General features: G+C 53.9%; 1 protein-coding gene and 1 long non-coding RNA gene across 4 annotated transcripts; one reads left to right on the top strand and one right to left on the bottom strand.

Annotated features, from left to right (window-relative positions):
• Positions 1-126: 126 nt before the first annotated feature.
• LOC129529247 (mitogen-activated protein kinase-binding protein 1-like) lies at positions 127-17,102 on the bottom strand. 3 transcript variants are annotated; one of them, XM_055373693.2, is made up of 29 exons: positions 17,040-17,102; positions 16,750-16,807; positions 15,858-16,028; positions 15,332-15,469; positions 14,884-15,066; positions 14,637-14,654; positions 14,203-14,363; positions 13,245-13,434; positions 12,579-12,725; positions 12,184-12,359; positions 11,333-11,424; positions 10,948-11,073; positions 10,525-10,595; positions 10,248-10,369; positions 9,899-9,974; positions 9,678-9,789; positions 9,401-9,464; positions 9,033-9,167; positions 8,611-8,744; positions 8,343-8,398; positions 6,926-7,162; positions 6,244-6,410; positions 5,873-6,026; positions 5,571-5,760; positions 5,316-5,400; positions 4,772-5,055; positions 3,933-4,547; positions 3,425-3,510; positions 127-2,785 (listed from the first exon to the last, which is right to left on the bottom strand). In XM_055373693.2, exons 3-29 carry the CDS (start codon positions 16,017-16,019, stop codon positions 2,558-2,560), a joined length of 4,209 nt encoding a protein of 1,402 aa, XP_055229668.2. In that variant the 5' UTR covers positions 16,020-16,028; positions 16,750-16,807; positions 17,040-17,102; the 3' UTR covers positions 127-2,557. The 3 variants fall into 3 exon arrangements, with proteins under 3 accessions (XP_055229668.2, XP_055229672.2, XP_055229677.2); XM_055373697.2 differs by lacking the exon at positions 14,637-14,654; XM_055373702.2 differs by lacking the exons at positions 3,933-4,547; positions 14,637-14,654 and having other exon boundaries at positions 4,988-5,055.
• Positions 1,521-8,617, top strand: LOC129529265 (uncharacterized). Its single transcript, XR_008674737.2, has 3 exons — positions 1,521-1,581; positions 7,328-7,381; positions 8,057-8,617. It is a non-coding gene; the product is annotated as an uncharacterized lncRNA (long non-coding RNA).
• Positions 17,103-25,614: the final 8,512 nt, after the last annotated feature.

Below are 25,614 nucleotides of genomic sequence, written 5' to 3'. Positions count from 1 at the left end.
CCGCAGGCCACACCCCCAGCACCCCGCCCCGTCCTGCCCCTGGACGCACACCCGGTTCTGCCACCGAAGCGGTGGAGCAACCGGCAGCGCCCGCTTCGGCCTGCCCCACTGGCCGGCATCCCAGGGTTAACAAACAATTGTGTTTATTGACAAGTTCATGCATCAGTACAAACGGGCACGTTAAAAACAGCCCCCCCGCCCCATGCAGCCGAGGATGAGGCGGGAAGCGCCGCGACCTGCACAAAGTAGAAAAGTTATAAATAAGGGGTTTTCAAAACAGGGCGGGGGCAAATCTGGAGTGGGGCGGTGGTCGCCGGTGGCCTCAGACATGCAGAAGGGGACGGGGCGCCGGCCGGGCCACGAGGCCCCCACCCACATAGGCCAGAGGGCAGGAAAAGGGCGGCCACATTCTCACAAACTTCTGGCGAAGGGTAGCTCCCTCCTCGTGAAGGACCTGGCCCAGAGGTCGAACCTGAGTCCCACCTGCGGTGGGCGCGGCTGGTGTGGGAAGTCGGGGCACAGCAGGCACGGGCCCGCCCCCGCCGCCGCGGGAGTTCCAGGGCCATGCGGGTGGCGATGCTAGAGGAGTGGGGAAGGGCCAGGTTTGGAGCAGCTCAAGCGCACTCAGGCTGATGCCCCGGAGCTGGGAACCTTCTGTAACCCCCCCCCCCTTTTTTTTTTTTTTTTTGAGATGGCATGTAGCTTTGTCACCTAGGTTGGAGTGCAATGGCGCGATCTCGGCTCACTGCAACCTCCACCTCCACCTCCAGGGTTCAAGCGATTCTCCTGCCTAAACCTCCCAAGTAGCTGGGGTTACAGGCGCCCACCACCACGCCCAGCTAATTTTTTTATTTTTAGTAGAGACAGGGTTTCACCATGTTGGCCAGGCTGATCTGGATCACCTGACCTCGTGATCCACCTGCCTCGGCCTCCCAAAGTGCTGGGATTACAGGCTTGAGCCACCACACCTGGCCCGGAACCCATTTCTTTATAAGCGTCTGCCTATGGCGCAGCAGGGCGGGTGAAGGGGCTCTCGTGGCCTGAAGCTGTGGTAAAGCTGCTCTGACTTACCTGCAGCAGAGGGGAGCAGTAGGGCCCAGAAAAACCTTTCCTCAACTCTTCAACTGCCTCACGACATGGTCCCACTCTACCTCCTAGGGTCCCCTATCTCCTTTCCCTCACCCCTAATTACTGCCCTTTTACATTCTAACCTATCCCCTCACCTCTGCCACTTACATGTCCCATCTACCACTTTTCTAGTGTCTCCTTTGGTCCCAGCACCTCCCTCCTCCCTCCTCTCAAACTCCGGTATCCAGCACACCCGTGGGTGCCCAGCACTGCCTTTGAGGAGGCTCCTTCTACCTAAACCAGGTGTCCTATGGGCCATCTTGTATCAGCTAGGCTGTGGACACCAAGAATCCAGAATCTGGGTTCACTTAGTGTGCTGCACCCCTTTTCTGCTCCCTGATAGGTGTTCCACATAAGCCAGGGTGGTGAAGCTGAGGCAGGATGTGAGGAAACCAGGCACACAGCAGCCAGCCGGATACTCTAGCAACCAACACTCAACGGCGTGCTGTGCAGGTAGGTGTGTGTGTGTACATGTGTGCACGTGCATGTATGTGATCTCATCTGTGGCCGAGGTCCTCAGGAGGTAGGCCAGCGCCCTGTAAACGAGGGATGTTCCAACACAGGCTTCTGACTAAGCATCATTCAGGATGCAGGGAGAAGGTGGCCTCTGGGCTCCAGCAGCCGGCTGGGGTCCAGGGTGGAGGACAGGGAAGAACAAGGGGCTGAGGAAAGGAGGCCAGAGCTTCATGTTTGCCCAGGTGAGGGCTTACTGTCCTGCAGCAACGTCCCACAGCTGGCTCAAGTTCTGGCCAGGAGAGTAAGGGGTCACAGGGAAATACAACGCTGGGCCCCTCTTGGAGGGAGAATGGGAGTGGAATGTGCGGGCTCAGGTCCAAATACCAACTCAAGTCTCCTGATGGCTGGGGACACCCTGGAGGGCCAGATGGCTCTGCCTTTCTGAGCTGCCAGGTATTGGGGAAAACCACCCTGCTCTGGCAGCCAGGGGAGTGCAGCTGGTGTGAGAGGGGAAGTGGAGGTAGAGGTGAAGGCCCACAGTTGGCTGACGGGCACTGAATACCACATCACCTCACCTGGACCCCAGAGTACCCTGTGTATGCTCCACCACAGGGAGCTAATCCCTGCAGTAATTTCAAATGGCTTCTAAGAGAGGGCCAGCCCTTCCCAGATTCCTAGATGGGGCAGGCTGCCCTCCTACCTCTCACAGCACCAAGATGACAAAGACCCAAGACCTGTCCCTGCCACCGGAGGGGCTGTGGAGGCAGGAGTTCCAAGGAAGTGAGGCAACAGTCAGGGAAATAAATTAATAAATACACGCCCCCCATGAGGAGCGGCTGGGAAGGCTGCTTTGCCTCGGAACACTGCTCCCCACTTTCCACTCCAAGCAGCCCCGCAGGTTTTGGTGAGTGGCAGAGGGGCTGCAGTTTGGAATCGCTGGGGCATTCATTCACTTGGGACAGGCTTCCAGAACTCAGAGTTTGCGTTCCATACGCCGTTCCACGGCTCCAAGCAACAGTTCTGAGTATTGCTCCAGCAGGGCCTGTGTCTGCTCGGCTCCCACAGCCCCAGGGCTGCTGCCTGGGCTGGACAGCACTGCCCCAGCCACAGCTTCCAGCTCCTGTCGCACTGAAGAGAAGGTGTCTCTGAGGAGCTGGGCAATCCGACTTTGCTCTGCTGAGGGCATCTTGCAGCCAGCCACCTGAAACAGCACCCCCAGAAGTGAGGTGGAGGAGCCTGTCAACAGACATATAAAAGGGAGGGGCCCCACCTGGGTCCAGCCTGCCTCAGAAGGGACTAGCTGGGAACTCTACCCGCCAAGATCAGCATGTATGGCCAGGGAACATGGGATGCAGGCAGACTCTGGAGGTGACGCCCAAGGAGGAACCCATTGGATTGCAGAACCGTCTACATCTTATAAGCAACTCCTTATGACAACTCCGGCAGAATCTGCTTTCTCTTTCAAAGTTTGGGCCTTCTTGGACTGTCCCCTATGTCTAAGGGGGCCAAATAATTCATGGATATGAAAAAGGATGCCATTAATAATTACACTGGGACAACGACATAAACTGGGATTGTCCTGAGCCAACTAGGAGGTGTGGTCTCTTCAGGCCTCACCTCCTGAGGGAAGTCTCCAGCTCTTAACCAGAAATGACCGCAGGTGCTCGGTACAAGAGGCTAGCCTGGCCTCTAACCCCCTCACCTATGCTGCCCAAGATGTTCTTGAGTGTGCCATCCTGTCAGCACAAGAGCCTTAGCATACCGTTCTGGACATGGTTATCCGAAACACCCAGCACTACTGACGTGCTCGCCCTCCTGCCGGGGGGCACCTAACACCCACCGAGTGGTAGAGCCGCACGGCCTGGCGCACGCTGCCGTGGAGCTCTGCCACCAGCTGCTCACACTGCTCCAGGCTCACCGCTGGCTCTGAAAGAGACGGATACAGCTCAGTGAGGCCCAACATGTAGCCCTTTCAGGCCTCCGCACCCAAGACACTCAGAGCGGGAGAGACCTAGCCCTCAGCATTGCACCCCCCACTTGCCCTCAGTCCCTTCCTCTTGGCTTCTCTTCCAACGGCCTCCCCAACACCACACAAACAAGGTCCAGAGGAGACGGCCAGCCCCAAGTTCAGAAGCCACTGAATGGGCAAGTGAGTCACAAGGAAGTCATGAAGGTTAGCAGGAGGGTCTCACCATCAGGGGTGTGACTTACGGACCTGCGACAGGAGCAGACAGGACAAGAAACACCAGAAGCTGTACCCACAGAAATGGGATGGAGCCAGACAGCGGCCAACAGAGAGGGGAGAGTAAGGATGGGGCAGGAGATGAGAGCTGGGGAGCTGTGCACACCTGAGTCCTGGCTCAGGGCTGCCCCTGGCTTGGTGCATTCCATGGGGTTGGGAGTCTTCTCAGGGGGTGGGGGCTGCAAGTTTTCAGGGCCTTGGAAGAGGCTGCTGACTGGCAGTTGCTGGGCACAGGGGCTGGTGGGCCCAGGATGAGCCTGGCACTCTGTCCTAGGCTTGGGAGTGGGGCCCTCCCCCAAACAGGCCCATCTCTCAGTTGTACTGTGAGCTTTTCCTAGGCCCACCGGGAAGCCAGGCTTTTCTGCCTCACCAGGGGCCTGGCCTTTGGTGACAGGAGAGAATGCAGCCAGGGTAGGACGTTCAGGCAGTGGTTTGGGGATGTCCAGGACCAGGTGAGCCCGGCTGGGCAGGGCCAGCTTGCTGAGTGGTGAGACTCGGATGGGGGCATGAGCTTGAGGTTCAGCCACCAGGCCCAGGTTCTCCCCAACAGAGATACTGCGGGATATCTTGGCCATGGAACTGGTGGTGGGGTTCTGATAGGAGTGAGGCCGAGACGGACGGCCATCAGCTGGGGGCAGGGAGCCCAGACCATCCTGAGCTTCCATCTCCTGAGAGAGCAGTGCACCTGGTGAAGGGGCCTGCAGACTGGCCTCATCTCTTTCTGCAAAGGAGACAGAGGTATAAACAGGTCAGGTGTTGAGGAAGGCATCCCAGGTGCCAACACCCAATCCCGAAGAGCTGCTGTTCCCCTCCACATGCCCATTAAGGGACACCTAGTGGCCAGCACAGTGGCACATCAGGGCCACACCAGGCCCTCCCTCCTCCAGCATGTACATGTGTTCCATACACCCTGCACCCTGGCACTGAACCCATCAGGCTCCTCACCCTGTGGCACCAGACTGTGCACAGACTGGGCCTTCTGGAGTCCAGAAAAGGGGCTGGCTGTGGCCACTCTCTTGGGAGCCCAGCTACTGTCAGGGCTGAGATGGCATCGTGGCAACAGCACAGAGGCTGCCTGCTGGGGGCTGGGGTTGCCAGAGGACGGTTCCACCTCCGGGGGTGCTCCAGGGGGATTGGCACCATTGCCTCTCGGCTGCTCACCAGATGCCTGTGGCACCTGGGCTGGTCTCGACATCAGTGCCAGGCTTGAGGAGGACGGGGATGGTTCCCTACAGGGAGGAAATGTGGGAGAAGGCCCAGAGAAGGCTCAATGCTCCTCCCTGCCAAAATGGCGAGAAACTCATAGCACCAGGGCACTAGGAGAGGACAAGCACAAAGCCAGATAGGGCTGGGGAAAGGCCAGTTAGCCCAAAACCGGGAGTGCAAAACACCCCGCACATGGAGAGACAGAACACTGGAGAGGAGAGGGCAGCAGCCCTGGGAGGCCAGGAGAGCCGGAGCTGCTGCTGGGGGTAGGGGGCCTCTGTACCTGAGTGGGCGGGTCTGTACTTGCAACAGGAATCGTGAAGAGATACTCCGAGACTCAGACCTCTCTGGCACCTGCACTGGGGCCCCTACCAAGGTCAGAGAAATGATGAATTGGGGCAAAAACCAAGCCCTTGCCCCAGATTTTGCCTCCTTGAGACCCCCAGCCACAGCCTATACCCTGGGACCCTCCTCTCAGGTAGGCAAGGAGGGGAGAAGGGCAAATTGCAGGCACTAAATGCTGGCCCTCTGACCACACCTGGAGCAGCTCCACTGGCCAGAGTCTCAAAGTGCTGTTTTAGAAACTGCTCCTGGTCTGGAGTCTGGGGGCTGCCCTCCTGTAGCCCATAGGGGCCCACGTCTCCCTCCTCTTCTTCCTCTTCTTCATCGCCCTCAGCTGGCTCTTCAAGGTCTGAGGAGATGCCATCCACACTGAGGGGCTCCGTGCTCTGAGTCTGGGTGTGGGGAGGGGAGAGAGGCATCGCACTGCACCCATCTGTTGCCAGAGCCTCCCCACCCACCTCCAGGCCCCACCCCCCATGGCCCCTCCCTCCAGGCTACAGCCTCACCTTCAGTGGGGTGCTCGGGGCTGGAAAGGCAGCTGCTGCTGTAAGCCACAGAGCAGGCACTGTCAGGGCTGTGCTTTTCTGAGCTCCTGCTGCCTGGGTACACTCTTCCCAGAGTTCCCCGGGCTGGAGCCTGCACCTGGAACTCACTGCCAGGATTCCAGCAGGGAGAAGAAAAGGCAGTGAGCAGGGGTAGGCAGCAGCCCCGCTGGACTCCTGCCTGTGTGTGATCAGGGTGAGGGATGAGGCAGTGGTGAGCTGGAAGGAAAGCCTGAGTATCCTGGGGGCCAACCCTCCCTCGACTAAAGAACACTCATAGGGAGGGGAAGACGGGGGCACGAGGTCTGGCTAGGGCAGGATCCTTGCCGGGTATCCATGGTGGGGCTGTCACTCGGCTCCGGGTAGACAATACCGTCTTCAATGGGTGCAGGTTCCAGATCTTGGGCAAAGACCCCTTCCTCTTGTGACAATAATCGGATAATATGGGGATAGGAACAAGGTTGGGAAGCCTGAGGCCGAGGGGGCCTTTCATTCTGGGAACACACAAAGGGATGTTAACAGAGCAGAGGTGACAGATGAGGCAGTGGTAGCTGGGGGGTAAGCCCTGAGTATCCTGGGGGCCAACCCTCCCCTTGGAGAAGAGGTGGAGGTGAGTAAGGATGCGGTGTGCACTCATTCAAGGGGAAGCTGAAAGACAGACATCGAGAAGCCAGGCTGGGCTCCAGTTGCTGATGTGAGCTTCTGGATGAACTATATTAGCACTCTGAGCTGCCAACCTCCAGCTACCACTTAATACCAAGAGTCCTCCAAGAAACCCAGCCCAGGGCAAAGGCCACTTTTGCCTCTCTACCCCAACCCCTCCCCTGCCTATCCTGATGACCAAACCATACAGCCCAGCCACCCCCATCCTGGCTTTGCAGTTCAGGTTACCCATGTGCCACAGGGGCAGAGCAAGCATAGCTGGACCAGTGCTCAGGTCCCAGCTGGTGGCAAAGGCTGCCTAAGGCCCCTTGGAACTCTCTAGAGAGCTGGGAGAAAGCAGGCTCACCTGGCTAGTGAGTGAAGTCTCAAGGGCCTGCTGCCCATGCTTCCTGGGACCAGATGGGATGATGGCCAGCGAGTCCTGGCTAGGGTCCTGCAGGCTTGGGGCCAGTGTTTCCAGCTGCCGCAGATCCAGCATGGATCTAACGCTCAGTTCCACACCTGGCTGAACCCAGCGCCCTCTTCTTCTGGGTCCTGGGTTGGCTGCAGGAGCTGGGTCTAGGAACCCCACGGACTCCTGTGCCTGGTGGGAGGTAGGGGGTGGGGGAGGAGTAACAACAACCACACAGTAAGATCAACAAATATCCACATATCCCTTACTATGTGCCTGGCACACTACACATACTAGCTTACTTCATCCTCACAGCAACCTTTTGAAATGGGCACTAGTATAATCCTTGTTTTACAGATGAGGAGACTGAAGCACAGGGGGCTTAAGTGACCAGTCTGCGTCCCACAGACGGTAAGTGGCCTGCAGGTTAGTCTGGCTCCAGAGTTCATGCTCTTAGCTGCATTCCGCATCCTCTGGCACAGGAACCCCTAGTCTCAGTCTTCACCTGGTATCATGGATGCCTCAGAGCTGGGGGTCTCTCAAAGTCTCCTACTCTGAGGACAGCCCCAGCAGCAACCACTTACTACCAAGAGTCCCCCAAGAAACCCAGCCCAGGGCAAAGGCCACTTCTGCCTGTCTACCCCAACCACTCCTTTTGCCTCTCTACCCCAATCACTCCAATAGCTGGGGGCCCCAAAGTCCCTTCACAGCACCAAGGACAAACCTATAGCCCAGGCCTGAGACCCCTGGCCCGGTCAGGGTGCTCCAGAAACACCACAGCATCATCACTCTGTGAAACTGTTGCTGACAACGGAAGGTACTGGTGCTTGGGAACTTGCTCTGAACACCTTGATCCCCCTTTGGCCACCCCAGGGCAGTCGCTGAGTTATGGGTCCCCTCATGGCCTTTTCCCTCTAACTATTCTGGAAGTTCTCCGCTTACCTCCTAACCGGGGTCTTTAGAACTGTTTGTCCAGATCTCCGCTCTTTGGATCCTTGATTTCCTGCATTTTAGTTCTAACTATCTGGCTTAGGGGTCCTTTGTCCTCTCCACCTTGAGCTCTTCTCTGATGATATTTACTTCCAGGCACCAGGCGGCTGAACAAGTGCCCCACCTCCCCAGTGCTGACTGACCCTGTGCTCCATCCACCCCATCTGGTCCACAGGAAGGAAATACCTGGGCTTTCTTCACCCCGCACCCAGGACCGGCCCAGCTGCTTCAACTTCCCTGACAAGGCCTTCCTTGGACACAGGAGTGCAGCATGTGGGCAGACCCCATGCCCCAGTACCCTACCAGGCCCAGAGAGCCCTGTTCTCACAGCTCCCTTTGCCTCCTCTAACCTTGGAAGGACATTTTAACAATGGCGACTCACCCGACTCATCTCCCAGTGGGACAGGCTTCGGGGCAAGGCTGGGCTGGGGACCGAGGCTAGACAGAAACAGGCAATCAGAGGAAGTGTCTCCTGCCCCCTACCAACCCAACCCTGGAGCCCTGGCCCCATCAGCCCATACCCTGTGTGGCCACAATGATGCCTCAGTTTCCTCAGCTCACACTGCTCTCACCCCACAGTCTCAGAAAAACCATATCTAGCCATTATACCAACTAGGGCCTGTCTGCCCCCACACCCAACTGCCACAGACCCAGTGCCTTCTTGGTACTCTTGGCAAGAACGGGCAGTGCTGGAAGTTCTTCTTCAGTCCCCTCATCTTCTCCCTCCTTGTCACTGTCTGATGAGAGAGCTGGTCCAGGAGACAGCATCGATGGGGCCTGGTGCCTGAGTCCGAGACAAGGAGGGGCATGGGGAGAGGAGACTCAATAGGGGGAGAGGAGGCTCAATGGGGGAAGAAGGAAGAGGAGACTCAATGAGGGGAAGATGAGACTCAATGGGGGGAGAGGAGACTCAACAGGGGGAAGAGGCTGACATCATGGATCCTTGTGTGAGAGGTAAGGTCTTGGGAGACAGAGTTGCTGAATGGCAGGCCCAAAGCATGGAGGAAGTGCAGTGAGGTCCCAGCAAGCCATCTGCACACCCACCCATCACTTGCCCACATTCTGTTCTCACCGGTTGGGTCCAGAAGCCCTTTGGGGAGAGGATGGTCCTTGCTGCTTGCCGCCCCGCTGACGCTGGCGCAACTCGGCCAGACGCTGCCTCATGCTGATGGTCATCTCAGAGCTCAGGCGCCACACAAATATGCAGCTGGGGTAAAGCCACACAGTTGGCTGAAGGAGGGGCAGGTAGAATGGCTAGCGCCATTCGTTCCCCTTATCCATGGATGGCAAGGAGACCAGAGTCACCCTCCACTTCAGGTCAAGCACAGCCAAGAGCTATCCCTGTTAACCCCACTTCCCAGAGACATCACTGAAATGGAGAGAGGGGAGGGCAGGGTGCTGTGGCAGAGTAAGAATCTGCCTCTCAGGGAAGCTGCTCACCTGTCCCCAGACACAGAGATGAGATGTTTACAATCATTACTAAATTTCATGCCAGTGACAATCTCTGTGAAGAACAAAGAATACGGTCTATAAGCCACCTTAAATTCCCAACCAAGTCCTCTCCATCCCAACAGTGGACACGGGGGTTGGCTGCAGGGTAGGGATAGGTAGCTCTGCGGGTCCCAAGAAACTAATAGAAGAGTGAAGTTCCAGGGGTGGAACTCACTCAGGTTTACGCAGGTATCAGCTTCTACTCGGGGATTCAGGCTACACTCACCTGAGTGGCCAAACATGGTGGCCACGCACTCACCTGAGGAGAAGTCATAAATGGAGAGATTCTTGTCAGAACAGCTGGTGGCAATGTAGATCCCTGAGGGGTCTGTCTGCACCTGAGGAGTAGCAGGGTGTGCAGCTGGAGGACATGGGAAGTACCAGTCCCTCCCACCCAGCACCACTCTGTCCCCGAGCCCCTGTCCAGTACCCCCTCTGGGTCCTTACCTTAATGAGTGTGCCGTCCTCGCCCTGTGATCCTTTAAACAGCTTCTTCTGCTTTCCACTGCTGATGTTAAATATCCTGTAAGAAACATAGTGTCTTTCTCATGAGGAGGCGGTGAAGGTGGAACACGCCTGGGGGATGGAAATGCCAGCTTTCACTCCCAGTCTACGCTCTCTGGGAGCTACCCCCAGCAGCAAACAGGCTACCACCTCTCGGGTGAAGCAAAGTACTGTAGGCTCAAGGGGGTACAAAGTCCTGTACAGAACGACAGATGTGGGAACTTAGCTGCACAGAGCTGACCCCGTAGGGCGATGAAGGAATGTGGGCAGAGTCTGAGGAGGGGACGCCCACCGAATATTTCGGTCCTGGCAGCTGATAGCCATGTACTTCCAGCTGGGCTCCACATCCATGTCATAGAGGGTCGTCTTCTGCACCACGTGGTGTGTCCGTGTGAACTGCACTCCATCTCCAGACTGCAGGGGTGGAGCATGTGGGCAGGCCCACACCCAAATGCCTCGCCAGGCCCCAGGAGCCCTACTTGCGCCTCCCTTCACCTCTTGTAACCTTAGGCAGGGAATGGCAGACCCCGCCCTGCCCCGCCCCTCTCAGGAAAGCCCAGTGCCCTCACCTTCTGCACAGTGCGGAAGTAGATGCTCTTGTCTGCTCCACAGCTGATCATGCGGACTTGCCCATCACTGGCTGTGAAGGAGGGAAGCCCAGCTGTTCCCACTGTTCTCACCACACGGGAGCAGCCTGCCTCCCACCTTCCCTCCATGAGATCCCCCATCAAGCTACTCTACATGCCAGGGAAAACCAACTAAATTAAACCTGGAAACCCAGGTTTTCCTGTCTCCTTATCCTCAGTCCAACCTGGTTGGCTCAAGTCCCAGCACTGAGAGTCTCTGTTCCACCTATCTTCCCAACCAGCTCCAGGCCTCCCAGCTGCTGTCCAACACTCCCCGACGACTGGCAGACCCTTCTCATGGAGGTGGGAGGCAGAAGGCAGCAGGGGTGAGAGTGGCAGGATGTGTCTCATTCACCCTGTCCGCACCTGCAAACTTGACAGCAGTGATGGAGGATGAGTGTTCGTCCAGCATCTGCTGTAGGCTGTACTCCCGCCCGGCATCCAGCACGTGGATCAGCCGGTCCCGGCTCGCCGATGCTAGCAGTTTCAGACCTGGGGATGAAAGAACTCCATCAGCCCATGAGTGCCCTGAACAGTCCTTATCTGGGCCTGGCAAAGAGCCCTGAGGGAACTGAGCCCCATATCCCCAAGCCATGTGAACCACGGAGCAAGGACAGAGCTGTCTTCCTCTGAACCAGCAAAGACACCAGTGATCCAAAGATTACCGACCCCACGTCCAAGAGCCGGGACAGATATAAGTGGCGCCGGCAGGACTGGAGGAGCCCTGTGCCATTCCGGGCATTCTCCTGACCTGTGTCTGGCTTAGAATACTCCAGGCACAGAATCTGAGAGTCATGGGCCTCCACCTTCAGCATCTCACTCAGGGACTGAAGTTCGTGCACCCTGCAAAGATGAGGAGAGGTAGGAAGAGGCCATGGCCAGGCCGCAGGAAGGACTCACGCCCCCTCCTCTGCTACGTTTTCTCCTCCTTTTTCCTTTTTTTGAACTTTTAGGCTTAGAGAAAAGTTGCTGAAAGAACAGAGAGCGTCTATATTTCCCTTACCCAGCTTTCCCTAATGTGAACATCTTACATAACAATACTGCAATTATCAAAACTAGGAAATTTATGTTGGCACAATACTATTAATTAGAGACCTTACTCAAATTTCACCAGTTTTCCTACTATGTCCTTTTTCTTGACTCTAGATCCTATCCAGAATCCAAATTGCATTTAGTTACTTCTCCTTAGACTTCTATGGTCTGTAACAGTTCTCTAGTCTTTCCTTACTTTTCATGATCTTGATGCTTTTGAAGAGTATTGATCAGTTACTCTGTGGTATGTACCTCAGTGTGAGTTTGTCGGATGTTTTCTCACGCCTATATTGAGTTTATGCATTCTTGGTAAGAATAGCACAGAAACAATGTCACATCCTTCTTAGTACATCCTATTATGGGCTTAATGATGTTGATATGAGGATGTTAACCTTGATCACTTGGTGAAGATGATTTCTGCTAGGTTTACTCATTGTGAAGTTATTATCTTTGCCTTGTAAATAAGTATCTTGTTGCCCAATCTTTTCGAGCCAAACCCTCCCTAAAGTTCTAAATACCCAACTCCGCACCACGAGAGGCAGTCAGTACCCACCCAGGACCTGGCATTACCTAAGTGTGCCCATACGGTCCCCTGATGCTAGATGCTGTCCATTGGGGCTGACACACACCGAGCGGATGCCCACGCGGGGATCCAACAGGGATGCATCAGCTTTGTCTCCTCCAGGCAGCTCTGTGTCCAGCAGGGCCTGGGTGTTCCCATCCACATAGATGATTTTAATGAGGTCCTAGTGGAACAGGTTAGAAAAGGTGGATGAGGCAGGCCTGACCAGTACAGCTGCAAGGGGCAAGAAAGCTGAGCAAAAGAAACCCTTGGACCACAGAGCACAGCCAAATGAAGGCTGGAAGGCCAAGGCCTAGGGACCCAGTTCCCAGTAACAAGGTGCAATAGCTGTGGGGATGGGGGCACTGAGGGTGAAGCGGGGCCCCACAGCCTCAGGGCTCACACTGCTGAGGATGTTTCGGTGGAGGGTGGAGCCATGCACCCCGGAGCTCTCTGTGTTCCACAGGCGGATGGTGTTGTCTGAGGAGCAGGTAATAAAGGAACTGGGGGGCAGGCAGGCCTGGTTACTATCCTTCACCTCGGGGTAGACCTGAAGGGGCCGAGGGAACACAATCAGACCTCCATTCGGGAGCAGTCCTCTGCCTACCCAAGGAGATGGAAGGGAATGGGACGAAAGAGGGAATGGTGGCCAGGACTTAGCCCAGTGCCTGTCACAGGCCATACATAACTGGTATATACCCTTCAACATGACCAAGGGGAAGCACCCACTATATATCAGGCACTCTTCTATGTCTCCCACTTACATTATTTCATTTTATTCTTAGAACAATTAGGTGAATCAAGTACACCATTTTACAGGTGAGGAAACTGAGGCTTGGTCAAATTCAATAACTTGTCCAAGATGACTGAGGCAAAACTAAGGATGGAGCACACTGGGGAAGCCTGTAACATTCAAACTCAGTCCCCAGGATCTATCCCAGGGAGGTCACTGGAGAAACAGGGAGGCAGCAGGAATCTAAGATTATACTTGGGGATCCCTACTTTCTGTCCTCAAAATGGTATCCCAGCCAACCTGGCCAGTCTCCAGCCAGCCAGCCAGCCCACATACCTCCACACTCCAGACGCAGGAAGAATGATACAGAGCCGAGTACACCTTGCCCACTTTCTTGGGGTCCCTCACATCCCAAACATAAATGCTATGATCGTTGTACACACAAGACAGCCACTCATTAGTAGGATCAAAGGTCAAGGCAATGGTGTCTGGATACCTGCCATTCGCCACTCCAGAGAAGAGGCGACTGTAGGGAGAGGACAGGGCACACTGGTCAGACTGAAGGGAATGAAAAGAGAAGCCAATCCACAATGCAAGGAGCAGTGTGTGAGGAGCCCTCCCTGGACCTGCAGGTTTGGAAGTAGTTGCTTGAGAGAAGAAAGGAGCCCCTATTAGCCATCAGCAGGAACCTGACCCAGCACTAGCTGCTGGGCCATGGTGTTCGGATGAACACAGCTTCACAGAACACCAACGTTAGACAAGGTACTTCTATGGCTGTGATGGGGCAAAACAAAAACAAGACTACTCTGTGCACAGATAAAAACAAGATCACCATACAAACCACAACGAACCATGACAATGATCAAACACCGCCTTTCCCATCTACATGACTGCTGGCGGCTTCTTGACCAAACACAGCTTTAGCCCCCTACCTTTCCTTCACCTCTTAGATAAATTAACAAGATGTTCCACTGCAGAATCGCCCCTAGTTCCTGACAGCATCCAACCAGAATACTTCAATCCCTTGAACGATTCCTAAAATCACCCAACGCAAACCCAAATCCCATATGTCCCTCCTAACACCCACTTACTGAGACTCTCCACAGTTCTCCATGGGGTGGGGTCTCCTTGGTTGCAGCAAGTACCGATAAACCCAAATTCTTCTGTCTAAAGAGGTGTTCCCAATAATCTTTGGGGCATCAATACACTCTTCACCTGCTCCCTGAGGCACTGACAAGAAAGACTGGGCAGGGGTAAGGCTACAAATGGAGGAAGGGGGGCCCACGTAGCTCACCTGGCCTCGGTGATGCTAGCAATGTCTGTCCCCAGAGCATGGGGTCGGGGCAAGGTGCTAAGGAAGTGCAGGTTAGAGGGGTTGAAAAGGCGCACGGTGCCATCAGCACAGCCACAGAAGATGTAGTCTTGGCTCACAGAGATGCAGTGGGCCACTGTGGTCTGTGGGCAGAGTGGCTCAGCTCAGCAAGGCCACCTGCTCACTCAGTCTTCTCTCCTCCCCACCCATCAACAGCCACCTGCCAAGAGGAGGGACCGGCCAAGGCAGGGGCAAGGGAAAAGCCACCCAGCTGCCCTGTTCTGAGCCCCTCAGCCCTGTCCAGCCAGGGATTAGGAATCGAGGATTCTTCTAGGCACCAGAGGATCCAGTAGGAAAAGCCCAGTGAAGAGAAAGAAACAGCATGAGAAAGAGAGGAAGGTGCAGGCACCACTTACTGTGAAGCTGTCTATGTTCTGAGCGGAAGAGGAAAGCAGGGGAAAGAGACAGAAAGAGCAGAGAGGAGGCAGTTATACAGCTCACCAAGGGCTGGAAATGGGCCAAGCTCTAGCTCCCCCAAGCTTCGTTCTCCTGGGAATCTCCCGTATGCACAAGGGACCAGCCCCTAGTCTGAAGCCCTGGGCACTAGTTCTCCCCTGAGCTGAGACATGAGCAGACCCTACCCCTGGGGACGGAGGTACTTACCCTCAGCTCCACCCACTTGTCCAAAAGCCTTCGATCACTGAACTCGCACAGCAGCCCTGAGGACGTGACGCAGAAGGTACTGTCCGCCTTCTTTCCTCTGCCACGGGCCACATCAGTGAATAGGTTGTTCCGTAGCTCTCCCAGCAGCCCTGAGCGGCCCAGCAAGGGCACAGTGGCATTCACCTGTGGAGGCACACCACTGTTACACCCCCATCCACCCCAGAGCCTGCCCCTGGAAACTAGGCCCTAGGAGAGTACAGGGGACGCCTCCAGCACCTCCTTGCTCTTTGGGCCTACTCCTCAGCCCAGACAGCATCTGGCTCATCCAAAACTTCTGCATGACTGCTGGGAATGCAGAGAGAGGCCCAAGTGGGGCAGAGTCTCCTGGGGTGGGCTGGGCAGGCCCTGCCAGGGGCCTTGGTGGCTACTCCCAGCTTCAGCAGCTCACCTTTGAGGTCTTGCTGTCATCGAGATACCAGAATTTGATGTGCCAGTTGCCTGCAGTGACAAAGTAGCTGCAATCCTCAGAGAAGGACACTGCTGTCACCCGACTGGACACCTTGTTGGAGGCCGCCACAGTGTTTTTCTGGAGGGGATGCCAAAGGAAGAATCAAGGCTCTGTCTCTTGGAGCTAAGAAGACAGTGACTCAGACAATGGAGGAGAATTAGAATTTGTACTTGAAAAAGTGTTTCTTTCCAGAATTTACTGGCCAGAAAAAGAGGGGTGGGGAAATAATCCCTTTCTAGAGGAGCTGAAAAGATTCGTTTCCTGCAGAAGTCCTTGAAGGCATAAAGCTAGCCCCTTCAACCAACATGCTTGGCCACACAGTTGCTCTTTTCTGCTTCAAATAACTTTCTAGAATGAGAATGGTTCAGTGGGGTGGAATGGAGCGGTGCAGGTCAGCAGTCTCTTGCCTCCCCAGCTGACACTTGACCCCTGTGAGGCTGCCAGGCCACCCCACCCAGCCACTCACCTTCCAGGCCCACACGTTGACGATCATGTCATGCTGGTAGCCCACAGAGACAATGTACTTGGCGCTAGGAGAGAAGGCCACACAAGCCACACCGTACCTGTGCTCCTGCAGCTCGGCCACCTGGCTGTGCTCTGCCACATCCCAAACCCGCACGGCAGGCATGTGCCCACTCTGCAGGAAGGCAAGAACTGGAAGTGAGTTCTTGACTTCTCCACAGGCATACAGCCCCACTTCGTCTTCCAGAGCGGGGCCCTCGCCTCCTCAGCTACTAGATACCGTCACTTCCCCAGCCAAAAGTCAGGGCAGGGTACAGAGGAACTATGATAAAGATCTGAGGGCAACAGTGATTACCAGGAAGAAAGTGGCCCCGGATTTTAGTCAGCATCTCTGGGTGGCCGTCTGTACTTCAGGTTGTTCAAAGCTCCCTGAATGGTTCTGATGGGCAGCCGGCATTGAGAGCCACTACCACTCAGGTCTATTTCTGCCCCTAGTAAGACTACGCGGCCGGGACAGAAGCGTTCCTCCTGAGCCCAGCAGGGGGCCCCCGGGGGTAAGGAATAGTTAAGGCAGTGGTTTCCAAAGCACGCTTCCTTCACCAGCAGGATCAGCACTCTCTGGGAACTTGTTACAAATGCACATTTCAGACTCCCATCCCAGACCTACAGAATCAGAATCTCTGAGGACCAGCCTAGTGATGTGTGCTTTCACAAACCCTCCAAGTGATTCTGATGTACACTAAAGCTTGAGAACCACTATTTTAAGGTATAGCGAAAACCAGGATTTGGTGTCTGTTTCAGAAGCCAAAGTGACAGCAGGCCTAGGACCGCAGCTCTCTGCGGAGGCCAGGACACCTGCCCTCTTTACAGTACTGCCAGCCCTCTTCCTCACTCACCTCTCCAGTGACCAAGTACTTGCCATCAGGGGAGAAGGCAAGGGCAGTGATGGTTTTCCTGCAAGAGATGGGGCAGGCTCAGAGGGGCACTGGCAGCCTGGCCTAAGCCTAGCCCCCTCCCAGCCTCTCAAAAGGTGAGACCAGCAGACACCAATGGCACATGTGGCACTTCCCCATCTGGCTTTAGGGCCCAACCAGGCCCCAGCCCCCAGAGCCATAGAGACTCTAGACAGTGCCCTTCTCATAGCTCCCAGAAGGAAGAGGTATCCTGAGGACCCCAGCCCATTTACCTGGAACTGTTGAGGATGTGGTGCTGTTTGTGTTTCCGGGGATTGAACAACACAACCACACACCTGAGGAGATGAGCAGACAACAGGCTCAGCAGCAAACCACAGCTCCCCCAGGAGCCCTCCAGGCCACCCAGGACTTCCAGTCACCTGGCAGAGGGAGCTGGGTAGAAAGAGCTCAGAAGGGCACCACTGTTTTTTTCCTTTTCTTTTCTTTTTTTTTTTTTTTTTGAGACAGGATCTTACTCTGTCATCCCAGCCAGAGTGCAGTGGTGCAAACATGGCTCAGTGCAGCCTCAACTTGCAGGCTCAGGCAATCCTCCCACCTTAGCCTCCCTAGTAGCTGGAACCACAGGCATGTGCCACCATGCAAGCTAATCTTTGTTTTTTGTTTTTTTTTTTTTGTTGTAGACACAGGATCTTGCCACATTGCCCAGGCTGGTCCCAAAGTCTTGAACTCAAGTGATCTGCCTCCCAAAGTGCTGGGATTACAGGCATAAGCCACCGTGCCCAGCCTCCACTGCTTTCTCCTGGCAACCTGTTCTTGCTCCTTTTCCCCACCCAAGAGAAACTATCTCTGTAGCCCCATGAGGGTGAAAGGGTTCCCTGGAAGCCTGTCCTCCCAGCCAGGCCCCTAAATACCAGCTCTATCTCTGACCATACCCACAAAGGGCAGCAGGGACACAGGCCATCCCGCAGCCCTTGTGCATACCCCAGGAAGGGGTGTAGGAGGGAAGAAGAAATGTGATTTGGGCAAAGCAGGCCTCGGGTGCACAGCCCGTTCACAGGCTTGGGGCCACACGTGTATCAAGCATGTGTGCCTTAAGATGTAAGGCCTCTCACGTGTGCACCCACGTGTGTACTTGGCAAGAGCTGGCCCCCCACACCCTCCATGTGTTGGATAAGGAAGGAAGTGGGAGGCGAGGCAGGGGCCACACAGCAGAGAGGCTCAGTAAGATGGGGTGGGGGATAGAGATAGCCTGAGAAGGCCTGGGAAAGCCTTACAGTGCCACAGAGGTCCCAAGCCCCACCCTGAGAATCTCTGGCCCCAAGAAACCTGAGAAGAGCCCCCCGACTGCCAGAAGCAGAATCAGGGACTCTGCCTGCCTCACAGAGAAGGTGGGGGCAACCTCTCCCGCCAGGCAGCAAGGCTGCTGGATGGAATCAGGTCCTGCCTTTCCAGAGGCAGCTCCGGAGACGGAAGCTGGGTAGTAGGAATCGGGGGCAAGAAGCCAAAGGCCAATAGCCAGGCAGCTTCTCTTTAGGCCTCCTGGCTGTCAGCAGGCCCTGGCCCGTTGCCCCCTTCTGCCTCAACTCTTCATTAGCACTGGAAATAGCAGACAAGAGCAAGCCTGGAGACTGCGAATAGGAAAGGCAGGGAGGAGAGAAAGAGGAGACAGCTACTTCCCCCAGACCTAATTTTCCCTAGTGCGACCCCACTGCAGCCCCCATATCTGAACGCCACTACTGGCTGGAAACTTGAAGGGAGATAGGTGCAAGTTGCTAGTGAGGGCTAAGCATCTTGGGCTCAATAAACCACTTCGATATGCAAATTTGGGGACACTGGGACCTCCGATGTGACTAGATATGCCCAGAACTGCCAGGCTGACCAACAGCTGTGGAATTCCTGAGTCACATCATTTTCTCCTCTAACCCCTCAACTCTTCCTGTTTTTTTTTTTTCTCCTTCTTTCTCCATTTCCTACTCTTTCCTTGTTCCTGTTTCCTTTCTCTGTTTTTTTGAGACAAGGTCTCACTATGTTGCCCAAGCTGGTCTTGAACTCCTGGGCTCAAGTAATCCTCCTGCCTCATCCTCCCAAGTAGCTGGGATTACAGGCTCATGCCACCCTGGCTCAGCCCTTCCTTCATTTTTTTTTTTTTTTTTGAGGCAGGGTCTCGCTCTGTCACCCAGGCTGGACTGCAGTGGCACCATGGCACCATCACAGCTCCCTGCAGCCTCGACCTCCTGGGCTCAAGCAATCCTCCCACCTCAGCCTCCCAAGTAGCTGGGATTACAGGCACATGCCACCATACCCAGTTAATTTTTGTATTTTTTGTAGAGATGGGGTTTTGCCATGTTGCCCAGGCTGGTCTTCAACTCCTTTCTCTTTTTATACCACCTTCTAGTCTCCTGCTTCCCCTTCTAGAATGTCACAGTCAGGAGGGTTTTAAAAAGTATGACAGGCTGGGCACAGTGGCTCATGCCTATAATCCCAGCACTTCGGGAGGCTGAGACAGGCAGATCACCTAAGGTCAGGAGTTCGAGATCAGGCTGGCCAACATGGTAAAACCCCATCTCTACTAAAAATACAAAAATAAACCAGGAGTGGTGGTGGGTACCTGTAATCCCAGCTACTTGGGAGGCTGAGGCAGGAGAATTGCTTGAACCCAGGAGGTGAAGGTTGCAATGAGTTGAGATCATGCCATTGCACTCCAGCCTGGGCGACAAGAACTAGACTCTGTCTCAAAAAAAAAAAAGTATGACAAAAGCAAGATGGCTCTGGAAACTCTGCACCCCATCGCTCTTGAACAGGCAAATGAAAATTATAACAGAGCCGGGAGCGGCGGCTCACGCCTGTAATCCCAGCACTTTGGGAGGCTGAGGCTGGCAGATCATGAGGTCAGGAGATCGAGACCATCCTGGCCAACATGGTGAAACCCCATCTCTACGAAAAATACAAAAATTAGCCAGGCATGGTGGCGGGCACCTGTAGTCCCAGCTACTGGGGAGGCTGAGGCAGGAGAATGGCATGAACCCAGGAGGCGGAGCTTGCAGCGAGCCAAAATCACACCATGGCACTCCAGCCTGGGTGACAGAGTGAGACTAGGTCTACAAAAGAAAAAAAAAAGAAAGAAAGAAAGAAAATTATAAGAGTTCAAAGTGCACAGATTTAGATTTTTTTTTCTTTTTTTTTTGAGATGGAGTCTCACTCTGTCACCCAGGCTGGAGTGCAGTGGCGTGATCTCAGCTCACTGCAACCTCCACCTCCCGGGTTCAAGCAATTCTTCTGTCTCAGCCTCCCCAGTAGCTGGAATTACAGGCAACCATCACCAAGCCTGGCTAATTTTTTTATATTTTTAGTAGAGATGTGATTTCACTATATTGGTCAGGCTGGTCTCAAACTCCTGACCTCAGGTGATCCACCCGCCTTGGCCTCCCAAAGTGTTGGGATTACAGGCGTGAGCCACTGTGCCCAGCCAGATTTAGATATTTAGGTTTTAATACTTCATGCAGTATATGAAAAGTAATAGCCCCAGGCCTGCCACTATCATGAATTCAGAGCCCAGAAAGTTCTCAGTGGTTAAACAACATTTTCTGAACCTTCCTGCAATCTGTGCTGACCTGAGGCCCTCTACAGACTCCTCTCTCCAGCAAAGGCTCTAGTCTGAATGGGGACAGGTTCCCTAGCTTTCTGATTAGTTACACAGGAACCATGGTAAAGGGCTTCAGCTGAGAGTTGATCTAATTGAATTGACTCGATGCATAATCCAGCCAACCATATTCCAAATCCAGAAAAACTGGGATCTATTTGCAAGTTTACGAGTTTTCCCTTAATTCTCATCCCAAAGCAGCATTTCAGCCTTTAAAGGGTAGTGCATCAGACTGCTTAAAACACTTTCCAAGTCACTGCATACAAACTCAGTCTTCCTGGGACACAATATCCTCTGTTTCCTCCTTCTCCTATGTTCCGCTCCATGGTGGAAGAAGGGTGAATGATGCGTGTGTGTCTGTAGGAACACTACGTAGATAGAAGGATGACTGGCTAGAGGCAATGAGGCAATCTCTCCCTCCTCTAACATCCCCTTGCCCCCAGTATAGCCTAAGAAATTCTCAGGTGTGCCATGGAAGAGCTAAGCAAGAAAAGGAAACACACAGAGGTCGTCCCTTAAGCAACTATTTTTATTTCTAATTATTGATATTTGGAAGCCATCCAACAAGAGAAAGAGAACATGCAACCACGGTCGCAGCTACACATGCAGAGACGATAACGCAGATGCTGAAGTGAGAGCAGCATGGCCAGGGCTCCTTGTGTGCTTGACTTGAGGCCCTCCTGACCTGTTCTCAAAAGCACCAAGGAGCCCTCTCAGCCTTCTTGGTGAACTCTGAGCAAGCTCCTAGGTCAGCTGGGGAGAGGAGTGCGGGGCACAGTTTGTATCAATCTTTCTCTCCACATCCCCTGACCCTGCCCAGCAGGGTGAGCCCTTGCTCAGTGCTGGCTGGGATCCACCACATGCCAAGGGCTGGGTTGGCCCAATCAGCTGAGTCCTGCGACTCAGCACCTGAGGGTGCAGGGCGGCTGCTCACTCTCATGGAAGGACATAAGGCCTCAGCCTGGGGGAGTCACACTGTGGAATACTGGTGCCAGGTGCTGGGCCCACTGCCCAGGAAGGGCCAAGCCTTCAACATCCCCCTTCCCTACACAGGTCCAGGCCTGCTGCTACCACAAAGAGCCCAGGATTCCCATAGGATCCACCTCCTACCACTCTCCATCCCCCGGATGGGATGAGCTATGCATGGGGCAGCACAGACACAGGGAGCAGGACACACAAGGTCAACCAGGGACCCTGGGCTTTTGAAATGTTTTCTTTCAGACCAGGTAAAATCTGAGAATGACTCACAGAAGCATGCCAAAGGGGCTTCTGGCCTCGCTCAAATGTCGCCCTCCAGCCCTATTTATCATTACAACCCTACCTCCGTCACTGCTACTGCTTCTACTGTTTCCAAAGCACACATCAATTTGTAATCACGCTTATAACTTACACTGGGGGTGGGGATCCGTCTTCACACACCAGACTGCCAGTTCTGTGAGGATGGTATTTTTGGTCTATTTTACTTACTGTTAATTTCCCAGGGCCTAGATGATAGGCCCTCAGTAATTATTTGTAAACAAGTGAATATATCTTCAAGTCGCTAGGGGCAAGATCTCAAAGCCCTGGCTGCCAAGGAACCTCCTGGGTAGCAGAGTGTGAATGAGGGCCCTGGGGAGAGGTCCATGGTTCTCCTGTACCTCAGGCATTTAGGACTCCTTGATGCTCAAGGGCAGCGTAGAGGTGGAAAGAGCAGAACACTGAGGTCACAGGCCTGTCTGCTAACACACTGCATGATCCTGGGCACCAAGTCCCAACCTTTTCTTCTCTCAGGCCCACATGGTCTCTCTACTGTCCCTGGCGAATACCCTACAGCGAGTAAGAAGGTAGCTCTGTGTTCCTTCAGCTCAGGTGTCACGAGAACACAGTTCAGGAGGAGAATTCTGTCACACCCAGTGCAATGCTTCAAAGCTGAGGATCTCAGCATCAATTTTAACATGGGCTGAGTAAATGGAGGGCCTCCTCAGGAGAGCAGGGGTTCCCTCTTCTCCTCCCCACTTAAATCAACCAAGAGGTCTCTTCTTAGCTGCCAGATACACCCCGTCACCTCGCTGGGACACTTCCCATCCCAGCGGGAGAGGAGCAGCTGTGCGCAGGGCACTCACCCAGGCCATTCTGGCATGGGAGCCAGGAGAAACCCATTCTCAGGACTGGGCACAGGGGCACAGGGGCTGTGCTGGGCTTGAAGGCCCATCAACCTTCCACCAGCCGGCTGAGGAAAAGGCCCAACTCAATTAAGGGTGTTCAACTCAATTAAGTCTCTCAAAGGGGCTGTCTGGCATCCTCTAGTAGGGGGGCTTCCCGTGGGGAAACAACGGCCAAGGGATGTAGGAGCCACTAGGACAGGCTCCATGCTCAGCCTGGAGCTCCTACCCACCTCTGCCTGACACACTGCCCACCCTCCTTTCCTGTGCTGTTCCATTTCCTTTCAGAAAACTTTGTTTTGGTTTGATATTCGCCTCTGGGCCTCAGAGAATTTTCTGAGTTTTGTTTCTCTCCTTGTTTCTAGGATACCTGAGCTGGCTCCCAAAGCAACAGGCACAGGAGGAACAAGAGCATGGGGGCTGGGGGCAGTGTAAGGATGATCAGATAAGAAAAGCAGGGAGACAAGGAGGGAGGTGAAGAACCTGCTTGTGCTCACACAGAATCTGGTGGCCCCCAACATCGCAGCAGCACATCAGGGAGTTCTAGAACACAGCAAAACTCAAACACCCAGAAAAGAAGCCATTTGCACAGACAACTTCAAGTTCTAAGAAATCAGAAGGTCAGGGAACAGATTAGGGGCACTGCCCAGGGATGGCCTAAGCCAAGCAGACACACTTAGGAAACCTACTAGAGGTTCCATCAGAAAAGCCTGTACACCATCTGGAAGGATCATGACTCCCAGGCACATGCACTGAGCTGAGACCTGCTCATAAACATGCATAAGCACATGCCCTTAAAGGCCAGGCCTGGAGTCCAGGGGTGTGTGAGGAAGAAAGCGGGCAGGACTCCACACTCCCCGGGGCAGGGACACAGGGCTCAGCATGCACCAAGCAGCACCCCAAGGCCTCTTCTGCCTGTGCTACCCCAGCCCCACCTCCAACAAGAGGGAACCTGGCTTTCCCAGGCAGAGGCAAGAACAAGTGGAATTCCTCTGAGGCAGGCTGCACAAACTTATCCAGTAGAGAGGTCTTTCCATCAACTTGCTTCTCTAGGGGAAAATGGAGCCTAGCCCAGCCTTCACCAGGCAGAGCCCGTGTGGCTCCCACAGCACCCTTACTGCAGCCATTAAACACCAGAGGACCACCTGGGAGAGACACTGACCCCAAACCCAGGGGCAGAAGTCTCCCTTGCATAGACTGAGCTGCCCATAAATGGGGCTCTTCTCATTCAAAGGGCAGGTAGACAGCTTAGAGGAAAAGCAATTTGTTAACAATAAGCAGAAAGTGGCCGGGCACAGTGGCTCACACCTGTAATCCCAGCACTTTGGGAGGCCAATGTGGGCAGATCACCTAAGGTCGGGAGTTCGAGACCAGCCTGACCAACATGGAGAAACCCCATCTCTACTAAAAATACAAAATTAGCTGGGCATGATGGCGCATGCCTGTGATCCCAGCTACTCTGGAGGCTGAGGCAGGAGAATTGCTTGAACCCAGGAGGCGGAGGTTGCGGTGAGCTGAGATCGTGCCATTGCACTCCAGCCTGGGCAAGAAGAATGAAAGTCTGTCTCAAAAAAACACAGTGTGGTCTTCCCCCACTCTGTGCCATTTTAACAATCAGAGCTCTACAGTCATACTACTTGGGTTAGAACCCCATTACACACACTAGCTATGTTACCTCAAGCAAACTCTTTAACCCTTTTGGTTTTTTTAAGAGGCAGGGTTTCACTGTGTCACCCAAGCTGGAGTGCAATGGCACGATCATAGTTCACTGCAGCCTTCACCTCCTGGGCTCAAGCAATCCTCCTGCCTCGACCTCCCCAGTTGCTAGGACTACAGGCACATGCCACCATACCCAGCTAATTTTTTTTTATTTTTACTTTTTGGTAGAGACAGGGTTCTCACTATGTTGCCCAGGCTGGTTTCAAATTCTTGGTCTCAAGCAATCCTCCCACCTTGGCTTCCCAAAGCCACTGCACCCTGCCTGCTTAACCTCTTTTTTTTTTTTTTTTTTTTGAGATGGAGTCTTGCTCAGCCGCTCAGGCTGGATTGCAGTGGCGCGATCTCGGCTCACTGCAAACACCGTCTCCCAGGTTCAAGCGATTCTCCCATCTCAGCCTCCCGAGTAACTGGGACTACCAGCACCCGCCATCACGCCAGGCTAATTTTTGTATTTTGGTAGAGACAAGATTTCACCATGTTGGCCAGGCTGGTCTTGAACTCCTGACCTCAGGTGATCCGCCCACCTTGCCCTCCCAAAGTGCTAGGATTATAGGCGTGAGCCACTGCACTCGGCCTGCTTGACCTCTTTGAATCTCAATTTCCTCCTCTAAAATATGAGGGTGATAATAGTTGCTCAGAGTATTAAATAATTCATATAAAGTGCTTAAAAAGTACCTGGCATAGAATAAGTACAGTCATACGTCACATCATAACATTTTGGTCAACAGTGAAGGGCATGTATGACAGTAGTCCCGTAAGATTATAATGGAGCTAAAATACTCCTGTCACTTAGTGACATCTTGATGATCCTGACCCTATGTAGTTCTATGCGCTAGGCTAATGTGTGTGTTTGTGTCTTTGTTTTTAACAAAAAAGTTTAAAAAGTTAAAAACAACATTTAAAGCTTATAGAAGATAAAAAGAAAATACTTTTGGGTCAGGCACGGTAGCTCACGCCTGTAATGCCAGCACTTTGGGAGGCCAAGGCAGGCGGATCACTTGAGGTCATTAGTTCAAGACCAGCCTGGCCAACATGGCGAAACCCCATCTCTACTAAAAATACAAAAATTAGCCAGGTGTGGTGGCAGGAGCCTGTAATCCCAGCTACTCAGGAGGCTGAGGCAGGAGAATCACTCGAACCCAGGAGGCAGAGGTTGCAGTGAGCTAAGATCGTGCCACTGCATTCCAGCCTGGGTGACAGAGGGAGACTCCATCTCGGAAAAAAGATAAAAGAAAAGTATTTTTGTATAGCTGTACTGTGTTTGTGTTTTAAGCTAAGTGTTACTGCAAGAGTCAAGAAGTTAAAAAAAAAGTTTATAAAATGTAAGAAAGTTACAGTAAGTTAGGT

The sequence above is a fragment of the Gorilla gorilla genome, chromosome 1, assembly GCF_029281585.2.
Source record: "Gorilla gorilla gorilla isolate KB3781 chromosome 1, NHGRI_mGorGor1-v2.1_pri, whole genome shotgun sequence".
Taxonomy (NCBI): Eukaryota; Metazoa; Chordata; class Mammalia; order Primates; family Hominidae; genus Gorilla; species Gorilla gorilla.
The sequence above is the reverse complement of the archived record's forward strand: the minus strand, read 5'-3'. Positions and strand labels throughout refer to the sequence as shown.

Excerpts from the sequence above, each read along its gene's own strand:
- LOC129529247 (XM_055373693.2), bottom strand. The coding sequence starts at position 16,019 with ATGCCTGCCGTGCGGGTTTGGGATGTGGCAGAGCACAGCCAGGTGGCC. Across the intron at positions 9,168-9,400 it reads ATCTCTGTGTCTGGGGACAG|CTGCATATTTGTGTGGCGCC; the intron begins GTGAGCAGCTTC and ends GCTTTACCCCAG. Across the intron at positions 6,411-6,925 it reads AGACTTCACTCACTAGCCAG|AATGAAAGGCCCCCTCGGCC; the intron begins GTGAGCCTGCTT and ends GTGTGTTCCCAG.